Source organism: Erythrolamprus reginae, chromosome 2 (assembly GCF_031021105.1).
Source record: "Erythrolamprus reginae isolate rEryReg1 chromosome 2, rEryReg1.hap1, whole genome shotgun sequence".
Taxonomy (NCBI): domain Eukaryota; kingdom Metazoa; phylum Chordata; class Lepidosauria; order Squamata; family Dipsadidae; genus Erythrolamprus; species Erythrolamprus reginae.
This window is the reverse complement of record NC_091951.1, coordinates 108,741,899-108,759,926: the sequence shown is the minus strand read 5'-3', so window position 1 is coordinate 108,759,926 and position 18,028 is coordinate 108,741,899. Positions and strand designations below refer to the sequence as shown.

Here is an 18,028-nt window from a genome sequence, read left to right as displayed (position 1 = left end):
AAGGGGCAATTTTTTGCTTCTGTGCATGTGCAGAAACAAAAAAAATCATCGAAACCACATGCGCGCAACTGTTCCCTTATGAGATTTTACTTCTGCGCATGTGCAGGAAGCAAAAAGGGTACAAAAATTCAAGGAAAAAGATGGTGCAACCCGACAGACCGGCAAAGACAGCACAGGAGTGGTCATGCAAAAACTGCGCAATCTGGTGGCCGTTACCAGAATGGAGCTCCAAGGCATACTAGTAGCAACCCACCACTGCTCCATTACCAGCTAACTCTGCCCAGCCAGAGGTGGTATTTGCCAGGATTTCGAACTACTCAAAATTTCTGCTACGAGTTCTCCGAACTACTCAAAATTTCTGCTAACAGTTCTCCAGAACCTGCTGGAACGGTTCTCCAGAACCTGCTGGAACGGTTCTCCAGAACCTGCTGGAATGGTTCTCCAGAACCTGCTGGAATGGTTCTCCAGAACCTGCTGGAATGGTTCTCCAGAACCTGCTGGAATGGTTCTCCAGAACCTGCTGGAATGGTTCTCCAGAACCTGCTGGAATGGTTCTCCAGAACCTGCTGGAATGGTTCTCCAGAACCTGCTGGAATGGTTCTCCAGAACCTGCTGGAATGGTTCTCCAGAACCAGAACGGTTCTCCAGAACCTGCTCCTGAACCATTCTATAAAGAAAAGGTAAAAGCAGAGGATGCAGAGAAAGAGAATCAGCGTGCCTGGGGTTGGAATCATTAACCAGCCTCTCAGGCTTTGTTGTCCTCTTTGTAATTTTATTTATTACATTTGTTATACTGCTGTGTATTGAAGTCTCCTTGAGAGATAACTGTTCATTCTTCCTCCTGTGCGAGAAAGTACAGCTCTGAGGCATAAGCTAAGATGAAATGTTTTCATCTGAATCTCAGCACAATTATTGGTATTCAGAATTCACTAGGTATGACTAGTCTTCTGGGACAGTACATTTCTGAATTCCAATTTACTAGGCTACACCTACCTTGAAAACGATTTGGAAAAAAGTACTTTGGCTTTTGCGTGGATGCAAGAAATGCACCTTTGTTGAAGCAACTTCTAATTGCTTCAAGTTTATGAGTTGTATTCAGTTTCACAAGTCAACTCCTTAAAGCAGCACACTCACAACACTCCCATTTTAGGCTCACATGGAAAGCCTGAGAAAATATACAGCTGGGGGGGAGGGGAAGTACTGCATAACACATTTTTAATGTATCCCAATCATTTTGAAAGATGTTCAGTTCAATTATTTACAGAGGAAAAGAGAATCGTCCTACTCAGGAATAGAAACAGTATGGGGAATATGTCATTGGCTATATATACCGTTCAAAAAAAATAAAGGGAACACTCAAATAACACATCCTAGATCTGAATGAATAAAATATTCTCATTGAATACTTTGTTCTGTACAAAGTTGAATGTGCACAACAGCATGTGAAACTGATTGTCAATCAGTGTTGCTTTCTAAGTAGACAGTTTGATTTCACAGTTTGATTTACTTGGAGTTATATTGTGTTGTTTAAATGTTCCCTTTATTTTTTTTGAGCAATGTACAGCAGTGGACTACTAGCCAGGATGTTAAATTGCCCTCGCCGTGGCGGCTCGTAAGTGCTTGCGGGGCCAACGCAATTTTGCTTCTATACCAGTGGAAGTAGCAAAATCGCGCACAGAGCCATAGGTGCACCCATGTTTCCGTGCATGCTGAAACAAGGGTGCACCTGTGGCTCTGTGCATGATTTTGCTACCTGCACAGGTGCAGAAGCAAAATCGCGCTGCCCCCGCAAGCACTTATGAGCTGCGGTGGCGAGCCCAATTTAGCGTTCCGGCTAGTAGCCCATCGCTGGCAACTGTAGAACTATTTAGGATTTCTGCTAATCACCAGAAGACGAGGCTCACAGCATGTGCTAACAGACATCAAAATCTATTTTTGTGCAATGGCATATCAGTAAACAATAAGAAGAACTGTCTGGTCATCTAGAATAACCTAAGAGAATTCTGGCTGAAATAGTTTTCTTGAACACTACCCATTCAACAGCATTAAACAGGAGGCTACAGAAAAATAAACAGCATTGTATTCAAACCCCTATTGCCTACTTCTAGGGCAGGGTTAGCTTCTGTATGTGAGCCTGGAAGCACGATATGTCAAAGTGCTTCAGCAGCTGTTTTGATGTGTTGCTTTCTACTAGAGCAAGGGTGTAAAACTCACATCATCATGGCTACGTCACGGGATGTATTTGGATTTTTCCCCCTTCGCTAACACGGGCGTGATCATAGCCAGCATGTGACACATCCAGCCTGGAGGCCGGAAATTTGACAGCCCTGTACTACTCCATACTATTGTTTTGCCATTTGAAAATTGTCTTCTTTCAGGTCTGTTGGGGTCTGACCCCAAAGGCACTTTCTAGAATTGGGCAGTACCCCGTGGTGACTATCCTGAAGCTTCAGGAAAATTATTAGCATCTACCAAATAAATCATTCCGCTTGATATTTGTACCAGGATTTTAAAGTGGCTCACAATTAACTAAAGGGAAGGATGGAAAGTAATCAGATTTCCCAATGACCTAAATTATTTAACAGCTGTGATGAAATCCCAAGGTATATCTTTAGATTGGCTAAATCGGCCATAAAATTTAAAATGATAAAGGTAACAGTGTAATATATATTAAGTCGAAATATGTTAACTTCAAATATGTACAAATAGAATCTGAACTGATAGATCGTGGGAATGTGATGGGCAGTGTGTGAAACTGTGTAAAGATACAAATTACTCATCAGGAATAATTAAGACAAATGTGCACCTTTGGGTAAAACTACTACATGTGAAATATAATGCAGAGATGTTTTTAACCCACCAAGGAAAATATATTGTTGGGTTAGAAAAAGTGAAAGGTTATCAAAATGAAAAGGGGATTGGTTATGTCAACAATGAGAAAAATTATGCCAAGGCACTAGTGTTCCTAGAGTAATGAATATTCTTCCCCATTTTAGTGTGTGTGTGTCTCTCTCTCTGTGTAAACATTTATTTATTTATTTATTTATTCATTCAGTCATGGAGACCTCACCTACAAAAAGATATTGACAAAATTGAACGCGTCCAAAGACGGGCTACAAGAATGGTGGAAGGTCTTAAGCATAAAACGTATCAGGAAAGACTTAATGAACTCAATCTGTATAGTCTGGAGGACAGAAGGAAAAGGGACATGATCGAAACATTTAAATATATTAAAGGGTTAAATAAGATTCAGGAAGGAAGTGTTTTTAATAGGAAAGTGAACACAAGAACAAGGGGACACAATCTGAAGTTAGTTGGGGGAAAGATCAAAAGCAACGTGAGAAAATATTATTTCACTGAAAGAGTAGTAGATCCTTGGAACAAACCTCCAGCAGACATGGTTGGTAAATCCACAGTAACTGAATTTAAACATGCCTGGGATAAACATATATCCATTGTAAGATAAAATACAGGAAATAGTATAAGGGCAGACTAGATGGACCATGAGATCTTTTTCTGCCGTCAGTCTTCTATGTTTCTATTCATTTATATCCTGCTTTTATTATTTTTACAAGTAACTCGAATGTGGTGAATATATCCAACACATTTTCCTCCTATTTTCTTCACAACAACCACTGTACAAGGTGAGTTGGACAATGACTTACTCAGATTCATCCAATTGACTTTCATGGCTAAGATGGGATTTTAACTTGGGTTTTTCTGCTTTCTCACCATTTAAAAAACCTTTTCCAGAACTTGGACAATAATAATTAATGCCCACATTATCATACAATTAAATCAGTGTGATGTGTGTGTTATGTAAGGCTGCCCTTAAAAGCACTGAAAAGCTGCAATTTGTACAAAATAAAATGCTTAGAAGCTGCCAATAGGCTTTTGAGTATAATTTGAAGTGCTGAGTTTGGCCTATAAAGCCATTGGTGTCTTGTGCCAAAGTATGCATAGAAAATGAGCAGGTAGAGCCCAATGGCAAGTTAAACACATCATAAATTGAAAGTCCTTACCTTCCTACAAAAGACCTAATTGTAACTCACCATGAATTCCATTGACTCTTATCTAGTGCCAATTTAGTTTGACCATTAGTAGATCAGATATTTGTGTATAGGTAGCATATAATAAACTTTTAGCATCTTCAACTCAACGTCTGACATTAATCTGATCTACTAATGGTCAAATCAAATTGGCACCAGATAAGGGTCATCAGGATTCACAAGTGGCTGGATTTAGATCTCTTGCGAGAATATAAGGACTCTAAACTGATGATGTGTTTAACCCTGTCCTTTGGCTTTGCCTGCTCATCTCCTACAGCAGGGGTGTCAAACTCATGTTGTCAGGGTGTCATCATGTGACGCATCAGGACTTTTATCCCCCTTTGCTAAATCGGGTGTTGGCATTGCCAGTTCCTGATGCATCCTGTCCGTGGGCCGCGAGTTTAACAGCTCTGTCCTACAGAATCCGCAGGACTGCATTCTCCCATTAAAACTGATCTAATGGAGTATAGCTGGAAAACCTCTTGAGGATCTAGTATTTTCATAAGATTGTGTGTGTGTGTGTGTGTGTGTGTGTGTTCAAAACCCTGAAAGGTGTATTTTCCTTATAATGGCTCCAACATTGTAGAACAGTCCCTTGCTTCCAATTAAAAACTGAATTGAGCCAGAAGCTTGTGGGTGTTGATATCGTCTTTCTGGTGTTAGTTTCTTATTTTGTGCTTATATGTGTTGGGATAAGCTAGCGTGAATTATGGGAGTAGCAATGAGGATGATTATTATTTAGGTTTTGCATGACCTTACCATGGAGATTTTGGTGCTAGGGTGTTGCCATTGTTTTAGTATTCTTGCACATATTTCACATATTAAATACGTTACATTTTGTTTTTAATTTTATTGTAGGTTTCCATTGGTCTTATGGAATTGGCAAGCATAAAATCTAAATAAATTTTGGGTTTTATTATCATTTGAACTCTTTTTGTTCAGTAATAACTATTCCCAGGGGTGAAATGCCCCCGGTTCCCTTGTGGATTTCTGTCGTCGGAAAGCCAGTCACAAAGGAAGCACGACACTCCACCCACCCACCGCCATTCTGGTTCTTTTACCCTCTGTGCATGCACAGAACCCTGTGCACATGTGCAGAGGGTAAAAAACCCCAAATGGCAGCTTCCAGGCAGGTGGGCTGAGCCTCACACTCCCTTTGCGACTGGCTCTCCAACAACCAACAGGCACAAGCAAACCGGGAACATTTTACCCCTGACTATTACTCCTTGTGTGAAACACAGTGTATAAATTTGTAGTATGCACACAACCCATTTTGGCTCCTCAATCCCACTTTTGCCTTGTGACAAGAACATACGAGCATTCTCACAGAAGTATGAATGAAGAATTGGCAGGAATAAGTTAATTTTTTTTAAAGAAGGAAAAGAATTACTACTGTTTTCTTCTGTTGTATGGTTCTTTTTATGAGAACCTAGTTGGTCACCATGGAAATCAAGATCCTGGACTGGTTTTGCCCAATCTAGCAAGAACCTTATGTTCTTACAGTAAATTTATTATTGAGTTGCTGAATGAAAAGACTGCTGTCAGGAACATTAGCTTAGCTAGTGGCAACAGCTGGCAACTAATGATAGGTTATTCAGAATTCTCTAATTATCTTGAGTTTGTGTGAACTGCTTTAGAACCATTGGGAACTCATTTTGTATGAGTCTAGATAGCTGAACAAATGAATGCAATCATATTTCAATATTATAATAAGCTGTGGATTTACAGCTGGAAAGGATCCAGTGAGTCATTGAGGACAGCCTGTTGACCTGAGGATATTTTCCTCGTTGCACTGGGACTCTCTATCAGAGAAAAGCAAGATTTTAAAAGTGTAAATAATTCATTTAGCAACAGAGAATTCAAGCACGAGTCTACTGGGCTAGTTTAATGCTACATGCTAATCAGTAATCATTTGATGTGATCACCTTTCTGGTTTCCAAAGCAAGACCTTTCTTTCTTTCTTTCTTTCTTTCTTTCTTTCTTTCTTTCTTTCTTTCCTTCTTTCTTTCTTTGTCAAGCATGTACAAGATAGCAGGTATGAATATGAACATGGACATGAATGAAGGAAATGAATACAAATAAATGGGGACGGTAGGACAGGGATGGAAGGCATGCTGGTATGTTTATGCGTATCCCCTTTGGGAATGCGGTATTTACCATATTTACTATATTTACAATATTTACCATATCATATTTACTCAACGCATCTCTTGTTTTTCCCTCCTAATCTTTCTGTGAACACTCTCTATCTGAAACTGTATATGTAATTTTATTGCAAGAGTGATTGCCTTGAAAGAGCATTCTTAATTTGATGCTGTCTTGAAAGACATTTGACATAGTCATGTAAATAATAGCATTATATCCATTCTAACAGAACCCTACTTTTACTTTTGTTACATAATGCCTTTCAGATCTGATGCAAGACCATTTTGTATAATATGAATATCCTGGAAGCGTCTCCAGTTATTAAGATTCCAACACAAGACATTTTTAAAGAAAGAAAGTGATTTGTACCTTTTCTCGCAATCACTTTTCCCCCTTTGGCCATATTTAAAAAATCAATTGTAAAACTTTTTTAATTAACCCATATCTCGAGTTGTTGATAAATAGAAACGTCTTTTTAAAAAATTTAGATCAATTCTTCAATTTAGAAATATAATTATTGAACAAAAATATTTTCCATAATAAATACTTTATACAGCAGAAAAGCCTGGGAAGATGTTAACTCAATCTGTTTTCCCCCTTGTTTTAAACATGCCAAATATAAATTTAGAACCTTATTTTACTTTCTCAACCTCAAGTGTATTTGTCTTATATAACATAAAGAGCTGCATTGCCAGCTCCTTTGACCACCTGGCAAACAATAGCATAGGACTATGAAACAATTTTCTCCAACCTCATGTTTTGCAGATATTGTATATTAACTGTGCTGTTTGTTAATTATGGGAATTGTGGTCCAACAATATAAAGGACAACTGGTAGAGAAAAGTTGTTCTATACCTAATTATGTCATAGGCATCCACAGTAGCCAAGTTTCATCGAAATAATGGCACAGCCATTTTGACATCATGACACATGTTCTATATTATATGCTTGCAGTGACATACTCCAAGTATATAAGAGGCACAGCATCAGCCATTGCATACATTACATCATTTGCTCCCTTCCCACTGACATTAGAGAGGGAAGTGCTCTTTGTACTGTTATTGTTGTTGTGAGCCGCCCCAAGTCTTCGGAGAGGGGCGACATACAAATCTAATAAATTATTATTGTTGTGGTGGTTGTTGTTTTGTTGTTGTTGTTGTTGTTCTTATTATATTATTATTATTATTATTATTATTATTATTATTATTATTATTATTATTATTACCAATCTTTGAAACATCCAAACAAAAAGAATGCTATAAGAAAATAACAGAGCCAAGTCTACCCACTTGGCTATAGCACTAGGTCTCCATCTTAAGTCTAACAGGATTTAGAAGCTCATTATGATGAAAAATTAAAACATATATTTTTCTCCAAATAACATGTTTTTTTTACATATTTGAAATCAGATCAAGAGGTCATGACATTGGATAAAAATAAATACTTGTAGATAATGCCAATGATGGTTTATCCAAAATTAAATCCTAATCCCTTAGTTCTTTAAATATTCTCTTGTTGCACAATTTGCAACAGTGGGTTCTCAGTTTAAGGACTAGGGCATAAATAGGCAATACAGATGCGTATGAATGTACAGTCATGGTGCAAATATATAATTCTTCGCATTTTACATAAGACCATCTCTAGCTATATCCTATCGCAGGACAATTCTATAAGCTTGCCTAAATTGAACCCCTCCACAAAATTCTATTGGTTTGAACCCTCCTTGCTAAGGATTTGGACATTTGCAATAAGATTGAATAATATGTGAACCAATAGCTAGATGACATTAAGGAGACAAAATGACTATGGGATATTTAGGGCAATAAATGTACATTATTTAGATGCAGATCTGCAATGATAGAGTCTTTCTCGGAAATTTTATATCTCCCACTTGCACATACACACACACACACATCATAAATAGCAACATTTCATTGCAATGAAAATATTCAACTGTCCCAGGGTTCTTCCATAGCAATAACATTCTGTTTTTGCTTCTCCATCTCCCACATGTGCTAGGATAAAGAAAGATTTAAAAAATGGAAGCTACACCACACCCTGTTGTGCATATAAATTCCTGAGTGAACTACTAGAGAGTGAATGAGAATACAAGCAGAAAGAGAAAGAAAACAAAACACAAATGGTAATGACACTTTGGTGGCCACCAAAAACTAATGACTTTTTGAATCCCTATTGCAGAACTCAAAATGCTGCCCACTTTTTTTTCTTTCTGAGCCATGAGCCATGGAAACATTGCTCTCTTGCATATAATCTTGTGTACATTCTGCCAAATTCCTATCCAAATCACCCTTTAAATGATATCCTATAGGAAAGTTAGTCCACATTTTAGAAATCACTGACAAACTGAGCTTGACTTTTTTCCAGGTGCATATTAAAGAAAAGAAATTCTTAAGAATGCCCGTTAAGGATTGGAATGAAATATATGTCTCCATTTATTGCAGAGACCTGCTCATTGACTCATCTACCATCCACCCATGCATGATTTAATCACAAAAATATATGTGAGTAGAAATATAAGGTTGGTGAGAAATGTAAACCAGTAACATCTAAACCATTCAATTTTATCAACTTTTATGAAGTTGTCTTGTATGGAATTTGGTACACTTTATCTTGGCCCTTTATTTACATTGACATGTGCTAATAAAGAAATTAAATGTCCTTGTCTCTTCATGATGAATTTTTGGTGTGTGTGTGTGTGTGTGTATTCTCCCAGTTTGGTTCATTGTATAAATTGCATGTACCTGTACTTCCATACAGATGCATGGATGGATGCAAAGTAGCAGTGTGTTCTTAGAGAAACAGAGCATCTCAATATTCAAATTGAAATGCATATTTCCATAATATTTTGCAAATACAAAAAAGATGCAAACGTACAACAGAAAAGTTGAAACAAAGGAATGCATTTACAGACGCACGGTGAAAATAGCAAATACATCGGAAAATACATACATGATTCCACAAAAAGAGAAAAGTACACAAATATTCAGGCAACATTTACAGAGTTAGAAATCATAGCAATATTGAAAATAAAACATAAAGATTTATGTTCTTTAGCCTTATAAAGAATGAAATACATATAATCCCAAACACTGTCTCCCTAAAGCTGATTAGCTTCCCAGAGATTTAATCAAATAAAGTGACTTTATAATTGCTTCACTGAGAGTAAACAATATTGTAATACAAACATATTCTTATGCACACAGATATAGGCTTGGACAAACACATGTGCGAACTAACAGTACAACAGAAGCTTGTGTAATTGTGCATGCAAAAACACGGCTAGAAATAGGCAAAATTAAATGTAGACCCATCTGTTTATTGCAATGTTGTAGCACCCAAATAGCACGCTCTCTTGCACTGACTTTGGGGTGCTTTCACCCAGAGATTTCAAGGTATCATTATCTCACAAGAAGCAGGGGTTTCTTTAATTTTTTAAAAAGCAATGGGACAGTGGTTGACCATTCCCAGGGAAGAGAGTGCCATCGTTGGGAAGTTGCTCTCGCTAGACAAATGAAGCATAAACTTCTCTTGAATTCACAACATGACAGAATTGTTATACAGGAGCATAGATCCCTTGTCCCCTCTGGCTGGGACAGCTCAGAACTATCGGCTGAATCAACGGGCATTCCAATAAGAGAGCACTATCAGCAAGCAGTTGTAATCCTCCCATGCTTATTTCCACTGCCTTGATTTTAACAGCGCCCTGGTAACATTTGCCAATTCCCTGATTTTTTTTCCCTCTCTCCCAATGCATTCTTTCTGTTCTCTTTAGTGCCTGCATTTCCCTGCTTTCCTATGAGTTTGTGGTTGTTGTTCACTACATTACCTTGAGAGACAAGCCACACTTATTCTAATCAAGGCTTCCAACCACCCCCATTTCTGCACAACCCAACATTTCCTATTCGATTAAACACAGTTGCTGTTGTTTTTTCCCCCAGATCTTTCTCAAACTTACTTCCCCAGCTCTTCGAAGAGCTGATATTCTTCTGTAAACCGGTTGCAGGTGATGGTTGCCATCCTGGATGGTGACTGTCTCTCCTGGTGTGAAGTTTGACACTGGCACCGTTGCTGCCTTGAGCACACGCGTTCTCCCTTTGCTCTTTGCTCCTAGTGCTGTTTGCCTCTCGGAGGTAAATAAGTGAATATGTATGATTGACAAGCCTGGAGATAATGATGAGGGTAATTTGTCTTCTCAGTCTCCCAAGCCTTCGTCAGCATCCCGTTCTCCATAGCAACCACCTCCGGAACGCCCTGGCTCTGTTGCCCGGGTAACTACTTCCCAAACACCTGCTTTGCTTGTCGCTGCTGCAGCTCTCTTACGCCCTGAGTCTGTGAGTGGGGAAGCTGCATTTTGAGCTGCACAAGAGGTGGCTTAAAGGAAAAGGCTTTTGGAAACAACAAGTCGATGTTAAAATACAATTAGATAACACAAGTAAGAATTAATTAGGTCAAAAAGATTACTATGGAAACTGCCGTTTGCACATTACAGGATGGTATTCAGAAAGACAGGATGTTGTTGCCCTGGTAACTGCATCTTTTACTCCAGAAAGACAGGTGTTGCTGGGTTGCCCGGCAACTGTTCTAAGGTTTAAGGAAACACGAAGCTTCCTTCAGTCACAGTTTCTTAGGAAAGACGGGATAAGGGCTGCTTCGGTACCTCCTTTTTGGTCTAGCTAAGAGTAATTAGAACTATATTCTTTTAAAGGTCTTCTAGTGATTTTGTGGTTTGAGAGTAAATGAAATAGAGCAGAAAGTACCAGCGTTTCTCAAATTCCAATAGGGGGAGCAGCTAAAACTAAAGTCGATCTAGATTCTGAAAACTCTTCTGGAACGTAGCTACTGAGCTTTTTCCCAATGGAGTATCTGGCCCAGATTTCTTGCACTTTCTGTTTTGGCACTTGTTTTGTTTTTGAATTGCTCTCCATGAGAAAAAGATCATGATGCACTTGTTAGTTATATGCAGCTGCTATTACGGAAAAGAACCCAGATGGAAAGACATACTGTCTAGCAGACATTAGTCCCTAAGTGGGAGTGATAGTGGATTATGGCTTAGTTAAAGGATCCTGAATAGTATGCAACACATCGGTCGTCTGACATTAACCCTTAAAATCTGGCTTCAAAACAGTTCAAAATGGAATGATAGAAACTATTCACAGATTAAGGTTGGCTTTATTTATTTATTTATTCATTCATTCACTCATTCATTCATTCATTCATTCATTCATTTATTAGATTTGTATGCCGCCCCTCTCCGAAGACTTGGGGTGGCTAACAACAATATAAAAAAACAATGTAAACAAATCTAATATTAAAAATAATCTAAAAAACCCCAATTTAAAGAACCACTCATACATACAAGCATACCATGTATAAATTCTATAATCCTAGAGGAAGGAAAATTTCAATTCCCCCATGCCTGATGACAGAGGTGGGTTTTAAGGAGCTTGCAAAAGGCAAGGAGGGTGGGGGCAACTCTGATATCTGGGGGGAGCTGGTTCCAGAGGGTCGGGGCTGCCACAGAGAAGGCTCTTCTCCTGGGTACCGCCAAACGACAATGCTGTGTAGTCAGTGAAGGGCTACCAAAATTTTTACTACCACACTGTGGGTGTGGCTTATGCAGGACGCCCTGCATTTTCTTTAAACATATTTTAGTGCAAATTGGGTGCTCTGGGGTGGAGCTCCATTTTTGCTACCCAACTGCATCACCCCCTGTCCGGACAGCAGACCATCCCTGGGTGTAAGGGAAATTATTACACAAGCTCAAGTATACCTCATTTTTCTTAGAATGAAGGGGATTCTGCCAAGTTGGATGGAAAATGATTATGGTACTTATTCTTTGTTTTTACATTTTTCTAATGTTCTTGTTAGGGTATGTGTTGTTCTTTCACCGTAATTATAAAAACACATAAAAAGAAAATAAGTCTGAGACTATTTCATTTCTTGCAATTGCATACAAGGCTTTATTACTTTATTATGAAGTACATTAAGGTGGTTTGGTTATATAGGAAGACTGACTGAGGACTGAATCACAATTAAATATAGGAAGGAAGAGTCCATGGACAGAAGAAGGAGAAGAACAGAATGTTGTGGCTGGACAGACTTAAGAACATAAGAACTTAAGAAGAACATAAGAAGAACCATGCTGAATCAGGCCAAAGCCCATTGAGTCCAGCATTCTGTGTCACACAGTGGCCCACCAATTGTCCATGGGGATCTTGAGCAGAAAGAGAAGGCAAAACCCTCCCTTTCCCTCGACCCCCAACAAATGGTACTCAAGGGAATCCTGCCTGCCTCAACCAACATAGAGGCAGTATGTGGACATCCGTTTCAATAACCACCGATACACTTGGCATCCATGAATCTGTCTAATCCTGCCTTGAAGGCTGACAGCTGTCACAACCTCTTCTGGAAGTGAATTCCATAAACCAACGACCCTCTGGGTGACTTGATGAGCACTTCCAAGAAAAGATATAAATTATAGGATAATAATATAAATTATTGTCAGTCCATGGACATGGACATATTCTGGTTCTTATACAATGATGCAAGCATAGAAAGTTTTGGAGAGGTATGAGCCAAGGTGGAGCAGTGGTTAGAGTAGAGTATTGCAGGCTGACACTACCCATTGGTAGAAGTTTGAGTCTGACTGGTTCAAGGATGCCTCAGCATTTCATTCTTCCCAGGTCAGTAAAATGAGGACCCAGATTGTTGGGGGCTATATGCTGACTGGAAACAGCTGAAAAGATGTGGGAAAGCATTATGGAGTCATGTGTAAAAGTCTAAGTGCTATTACTATAATGAATATACACACAAATAGATGCTCATTGTTTTATTTAATGAAGTAAAATGAAGAAAAGTGCTGAACAAAATGACAAGTACTGAAAAGGATAAAATGCAATTACAACAAGATAAATTCTACAGATATGCCCTTCTCATGCATATATAGAGGCAAATATGTGAGATACAGTATTTCACATAACAGATTTATTAAAGAAAAGCAACTTTCCCTGTAATTGTCCATGCAAAATCTTTGTCTATAGAAATCTCAAGCATTTTTTCTGGTGAGACCAGTCTATTAGGGCAACCTGGTCTACTCAATTATGGGATGGAGAATGCTATAGAAATCTCATTCATAGAATGAAAGCAGCATTATATGTTTGACCCAATGAATAATTAGAGTTGAAGGGAAAACAGACGGGCAATAAAAGTATAAAAGGTGAAAAAATAGGATGTTTGTTTATGCTTTATTGAATAGAAATGTATAATTATGTATATTTTGCTATGATTTATGGTATAGGTATGGATGTATATGTGGAGAAAAATAAAGAAAACTTTTATAATAATAGTAAAAAAGAATATTTGGGTCATATATTTGTTTTCCAATATTGAAGAACCAGTATTTTAGCAATAATCAAGACAATTTTTGTTGTCCAGTTGTACCTCTTCCCAACCCACTGGGAAGGCTACTTCCTTCCGTCTTTCCCTGTTATACATCATCCATCATGATGGTCAAAGCAGAGGAAAGTATTAACATTTGGAAAGAGATACCTTAAAGTGATTTCATTTTTAGTTGGTTCATGCCCAGAAGAGCAAGAAACGTAATGTGCAATGCAGAAAAGTCCTAATCATATATTCCTTGTAAAACCTACATTGTAAAGGTACAAATAATCGATATCATGAACATTAATATTTTCAAAACAAGATTTTATCTGTTATGGATACATTGATAAACTTGAAACTTATAAATAATGACTTTGTGATGAATAACGGGCTGAAGAGATCTCTGGAAAGATGAAGCTGAAAATTGTGGCTAAGAACAGGGAACTGACAAGCAGATCAACTCCTTTCCATCTTTCTGGACAAAGAAAGGATGTGAGATTGCCCAGGCTGCACACCATATACTTGTTTCTCACAAGGAGACTCCAAGGCAGCAGTCACTGGAGGGTGGGAGACCACATAGCTGAAGGAATTTGCCATACTCGCTCCAGTTGCAACCACTTTTAGAAATTGTGTATGGCTACTTTAAAGAGGTAGACATTTAAAACGACAAAGGTAAAACACCAGGGGAGTAGCTTCCATCTTTAATATAAAGAAATGAAACTTTGTTTATAAGTTCTAAGAATTCAAAATAAGCAGCAAAAAAAAGACAAGGTTTTGGCTATAAAGTTTTAAACATTGGACTTGGAGTATTCAGACTTTAAAAATAAGTATAAACATTAAATATATTTTTGTTGGAAAGAAAAATTATTTTTAATATTGGAGACATAACAAGATAACTTGTAATGGCATTCAGAGACATTTTTGAGGAATAACATCGGTTCTTGAATCACTGATGTCAGCTGTGTTGTCTCTTCTTAGGAACAGTCTATTCCCAGATAAAGCTGTTATAGAAAAGGATTTGCAACAAAATCTTTCTGAGAATGTGAATTTGTTAACTTACAACAACAAAAAAACCAGGTGAGGCTTTTAGAATTAAGGAAATAAGAATGCCAATCCTGTTGTGGTTGGCTCTGGCCCAGCTCCTGCCCCAAGGAATGTAGAGGTGGATGTGGGGAAAACATCCACATGCCACAGGCCTTTTTTGCTCCTGATAGAATCTCCCGACGAAGTCTCCTCTGATGAAGGAAGCGTGAGTGGCAGGGAAGAGGGGAGTTTGGCAGACAGCCCAGGAGGAGGTCAATCATCCTTATCATCCCTGGATTTTGAACAAGAACTTATGATAAACCCACGCATGCATAGAGTGATGCATAGGAGAGAACAACTGAAGGATTATTACAGGAGATAAGTGAGGCCACCTGTGGTTGGGTGGGGCTGCTGTAATTAGTGCTACAGATAAAAAGAGCAGCGTGCTGGTTTAGCCTCGTGGAAGTTTATCTGATTCATAGTTTCGTCAAGATCATGGTTTGCTGTTTCCCTGTTCAAGACTGTGTGTGGACTTTCTGGACTTTTGGAATTGGACTCAATTTCCCAGTTACTGGGTGAGAAAGTGAATTGCATTTGACTTGTGCCTTGTGTGTACCAGAAAATCCCTTTGACATTTAAAAGGGGAGTTTTTTCTGCTTTTCTGTTGATGAAGACTTTTGGTTTTCTTTCTATCATGTGGTGTGTGTCTTTTTGGACTAATTACCCTGTAATTACAGGTGGTTGGGGCACGCCGGCAGAATAAATCCCAAAGAATAATTAGAATAATTTCTTCTTACTGGACATACAAAAGAGGCACTTTAAAGTTTAGAAGAAAATTGAAACAAAGATAAACAATTGTCTTAATGGATTAAAGAGCAAGATTGTTTTAACCAAAAGAAAGGAACACAAAACTGGTTCATTCAATTTGAATTAAAATGGAATGTATTACTTTGGTTCTTTTTAGACTTGTTGACATCTGAATTGGAAAAGTGTTTTGTATTGGATTTGTTTACAGTTAACATGCTTTTTTATATGTCCAAATTTGATAGCATCTAAATTGCTTTAGTATCTAATTGTCTTTTTACTTAAATAAGTAAACTTGCTCTCTTTGAAGGAGATATTAACCCTCTTTATCAAGTTATATTTCAGCCTTTTGTTTATACTGAAATACTGGGACAACTTTGTGCCTTTTAAATCTGGGTTTGCCTACAGTTAACAGTTGAGATACAAAATGATGAGTTTTAATTTTTTTTATTATGTAATGTTATTATTTTAGGGCTCTGCTTGGACTTTGCTAATACCTGGACTGGAGGTGATGTTATTTATTGCATTTGCCTATAATTAAGAGTCGAATTATGTGATAAAGAATTTTATATCTCTTAATTAAGAGGTGAAAAGAAAATGAAATAATTTATACTTGTCATGATAAGGTGGGAAGTCACTATTTTAGGGTTTTTTCCTCTTTCTCTCTCTTTTTGGTTTATTTGCATCTTTTATTTGATCTATCTTTCATTTCTTATTAAATTTGTATCATATTTTACAATATTTTACTATTGTAGTGAAAAATGTTAATACATTTTTTTTAAAAAAAGTTAAAATTGACAATTTTGTTATAGTATCTGTTAAATACTTTTTAAAATAGTCAAAAGTTAGTGAAGTAAATTTCCATTGACCTAACCTAAGGCTTTCTCTGCATAACATTCTTTCCATAATCAACAGTCTATAAGAAGACTAGATTAATATGATCAATCATATTTGATCAGTCAGCATCCTGTTTCTGATATATTCTATCCAATGAGTTTGAAAAAGGTTAGAATCTGACTATGAAGAACATACAGTAGTTCTATTTTGTGAGTGTTCTACAAGTGGCTCAGTGGCAAGGGAGCAAGCTTGTTACTGATAAACTTAACTTTATTATAAAAAACAAAAAAATCAACTATAAGCAAACTGCTAGAAAGTGTATGTCAAGGAACATACTGTACTTAGAAGCAAAGGTGAATCTTCTCTTAGTCTATTTAATGTATACGTAAGATCAGGTTCACTTGGTGAACATATTATATCAGTTTCCTTCTTGCATGATACCAATCACAAAGCAAGCATGTGATACCAAGAAAGTTTGCTCTTGATCTAGCATTTATTAGGAAATCATCCTGATTCAGTCCAGGAATTTAGAAACAATGTCATTTTCTATTAGATTCTCCCATTTCCCCCACATGTTTAATCTTTCCTTCCTTCCTTCCTTCCTTCCTTCCTTCCTTCCTTCCTTCATTCATTCATTCATTCATTCATTCATTCATTCCTCTTTCTTCCTCTTTCTTTGGCAGAATTGAGCAAGATGAGGTGGGATTAATGAGTGATGCAAGAGGAAGGTGGGGGTTTTTTCTATATTTGTCACATATTAGAACATCTTCCATTGGAATTCTGTGGTGATTTTCAGGGACAGGAGTGTGTATGTGTAATTGCTTGTACTTATTCTGTGGTTTGCACATACTTACTCTGCAGTTTGTTGTGAATGGTGCATCTGGTAATAAGCTTTTCTGTGCCAGCATGGCTGGCTGCCAGCCAAAGAGTAAATTACCAGGCTATAAATCTGTCGCAGGCCATAGATAAGTAGCTTCAATCTCTTCCACAACTAGCTGAGGGGAAAACCCCTCCCATTAGATCTGAGAATTGTGGCCCAATAGGCAAGGCAACAATCTAAGAAACCAATTAGGGAGCAAATTCAAAGGAAAAGGAAGAAATAAGATGAGATGAAGTCCAATGCACAGCAAGGCAGATCATTTTCTTAAACCAGTTTCTCAATCTTGGCAACTTTAAGATGCACCTGGCTGGGGAATTCTGGGAATTGAAGTCCACAGCTCTTAATCTTGCCAAGGCTGAGAATCATAGAAACATAGAAGATTGACTGCAGAAAAAGACCTCATGGTCCATCTAGTCTGACCTTATTTCCTGTATTTTATCTTAGAATGGATCTATGGTTATCCCAGGCATGTTTAAATTCAGTTACTGTGGATTTACCAACGTCTGCTGGAACTTTGTTCCAAGTATCTACTACTATTTCAGTAAAATAATATTTTCTTATGTTGCTTCTGATCTTTCCCCCAACTAACCTCAGATTGTGCTATCTCAAATTGTGTTATCTTAAAGTCTCAGAGCAGACATACAGATGTTATATTATTGCATGTTCCCATTTACAGAGTTTTACAGATTGTACAATAATGGAATTGTACATTTCCTTTACCCAAGAAGAGCTTCCCTCGCCACTCCTTCCCCCAGGCAGGCCATACTCTAGATTTTTTCTTATAAATCTTTCCATCTCATTGGATCTCAGAAATGTGACTTTCCCCCTGTGCTCTGGACCAATCCCCTCCATTCCAACCCAATATGCTACAGTCCCCACCTCTGCTTGA

At 37.8% G+C, this 18,028-nt stretch overlaps 1 protein-coding gene across 3 annotated transcripts in view; it reads right to left on the bottom strand.

Moving 5' to 3' along the window:
* The window catches only part of CAMK2A (calcium/calmodulin dependent protein kinase II alpha), a 177,991-nt gene extending 167,743 nt beyond the window's left edge, over positions 1-10,248 (bottom strand). For all 3 annotated transcript variants that reach the window (XM_070739068.1, XM_070739070.1, XM_070739071.1), the window contains exon 1: positions 10,171-10,248. In XM_070739068.1, the coding sequence (XP_070595169.1) occupies positions 10,171-10,232 (62 nt within the window). In that variant the 5' untranslated portion in view covers positions 10,233-10,248. The remainder of the gene's footprint in view (positions 1-10,170) is intronic.
* Between the last annotated feature and the right edge of the window lie 7,780 nt (positions 10,249-18,028).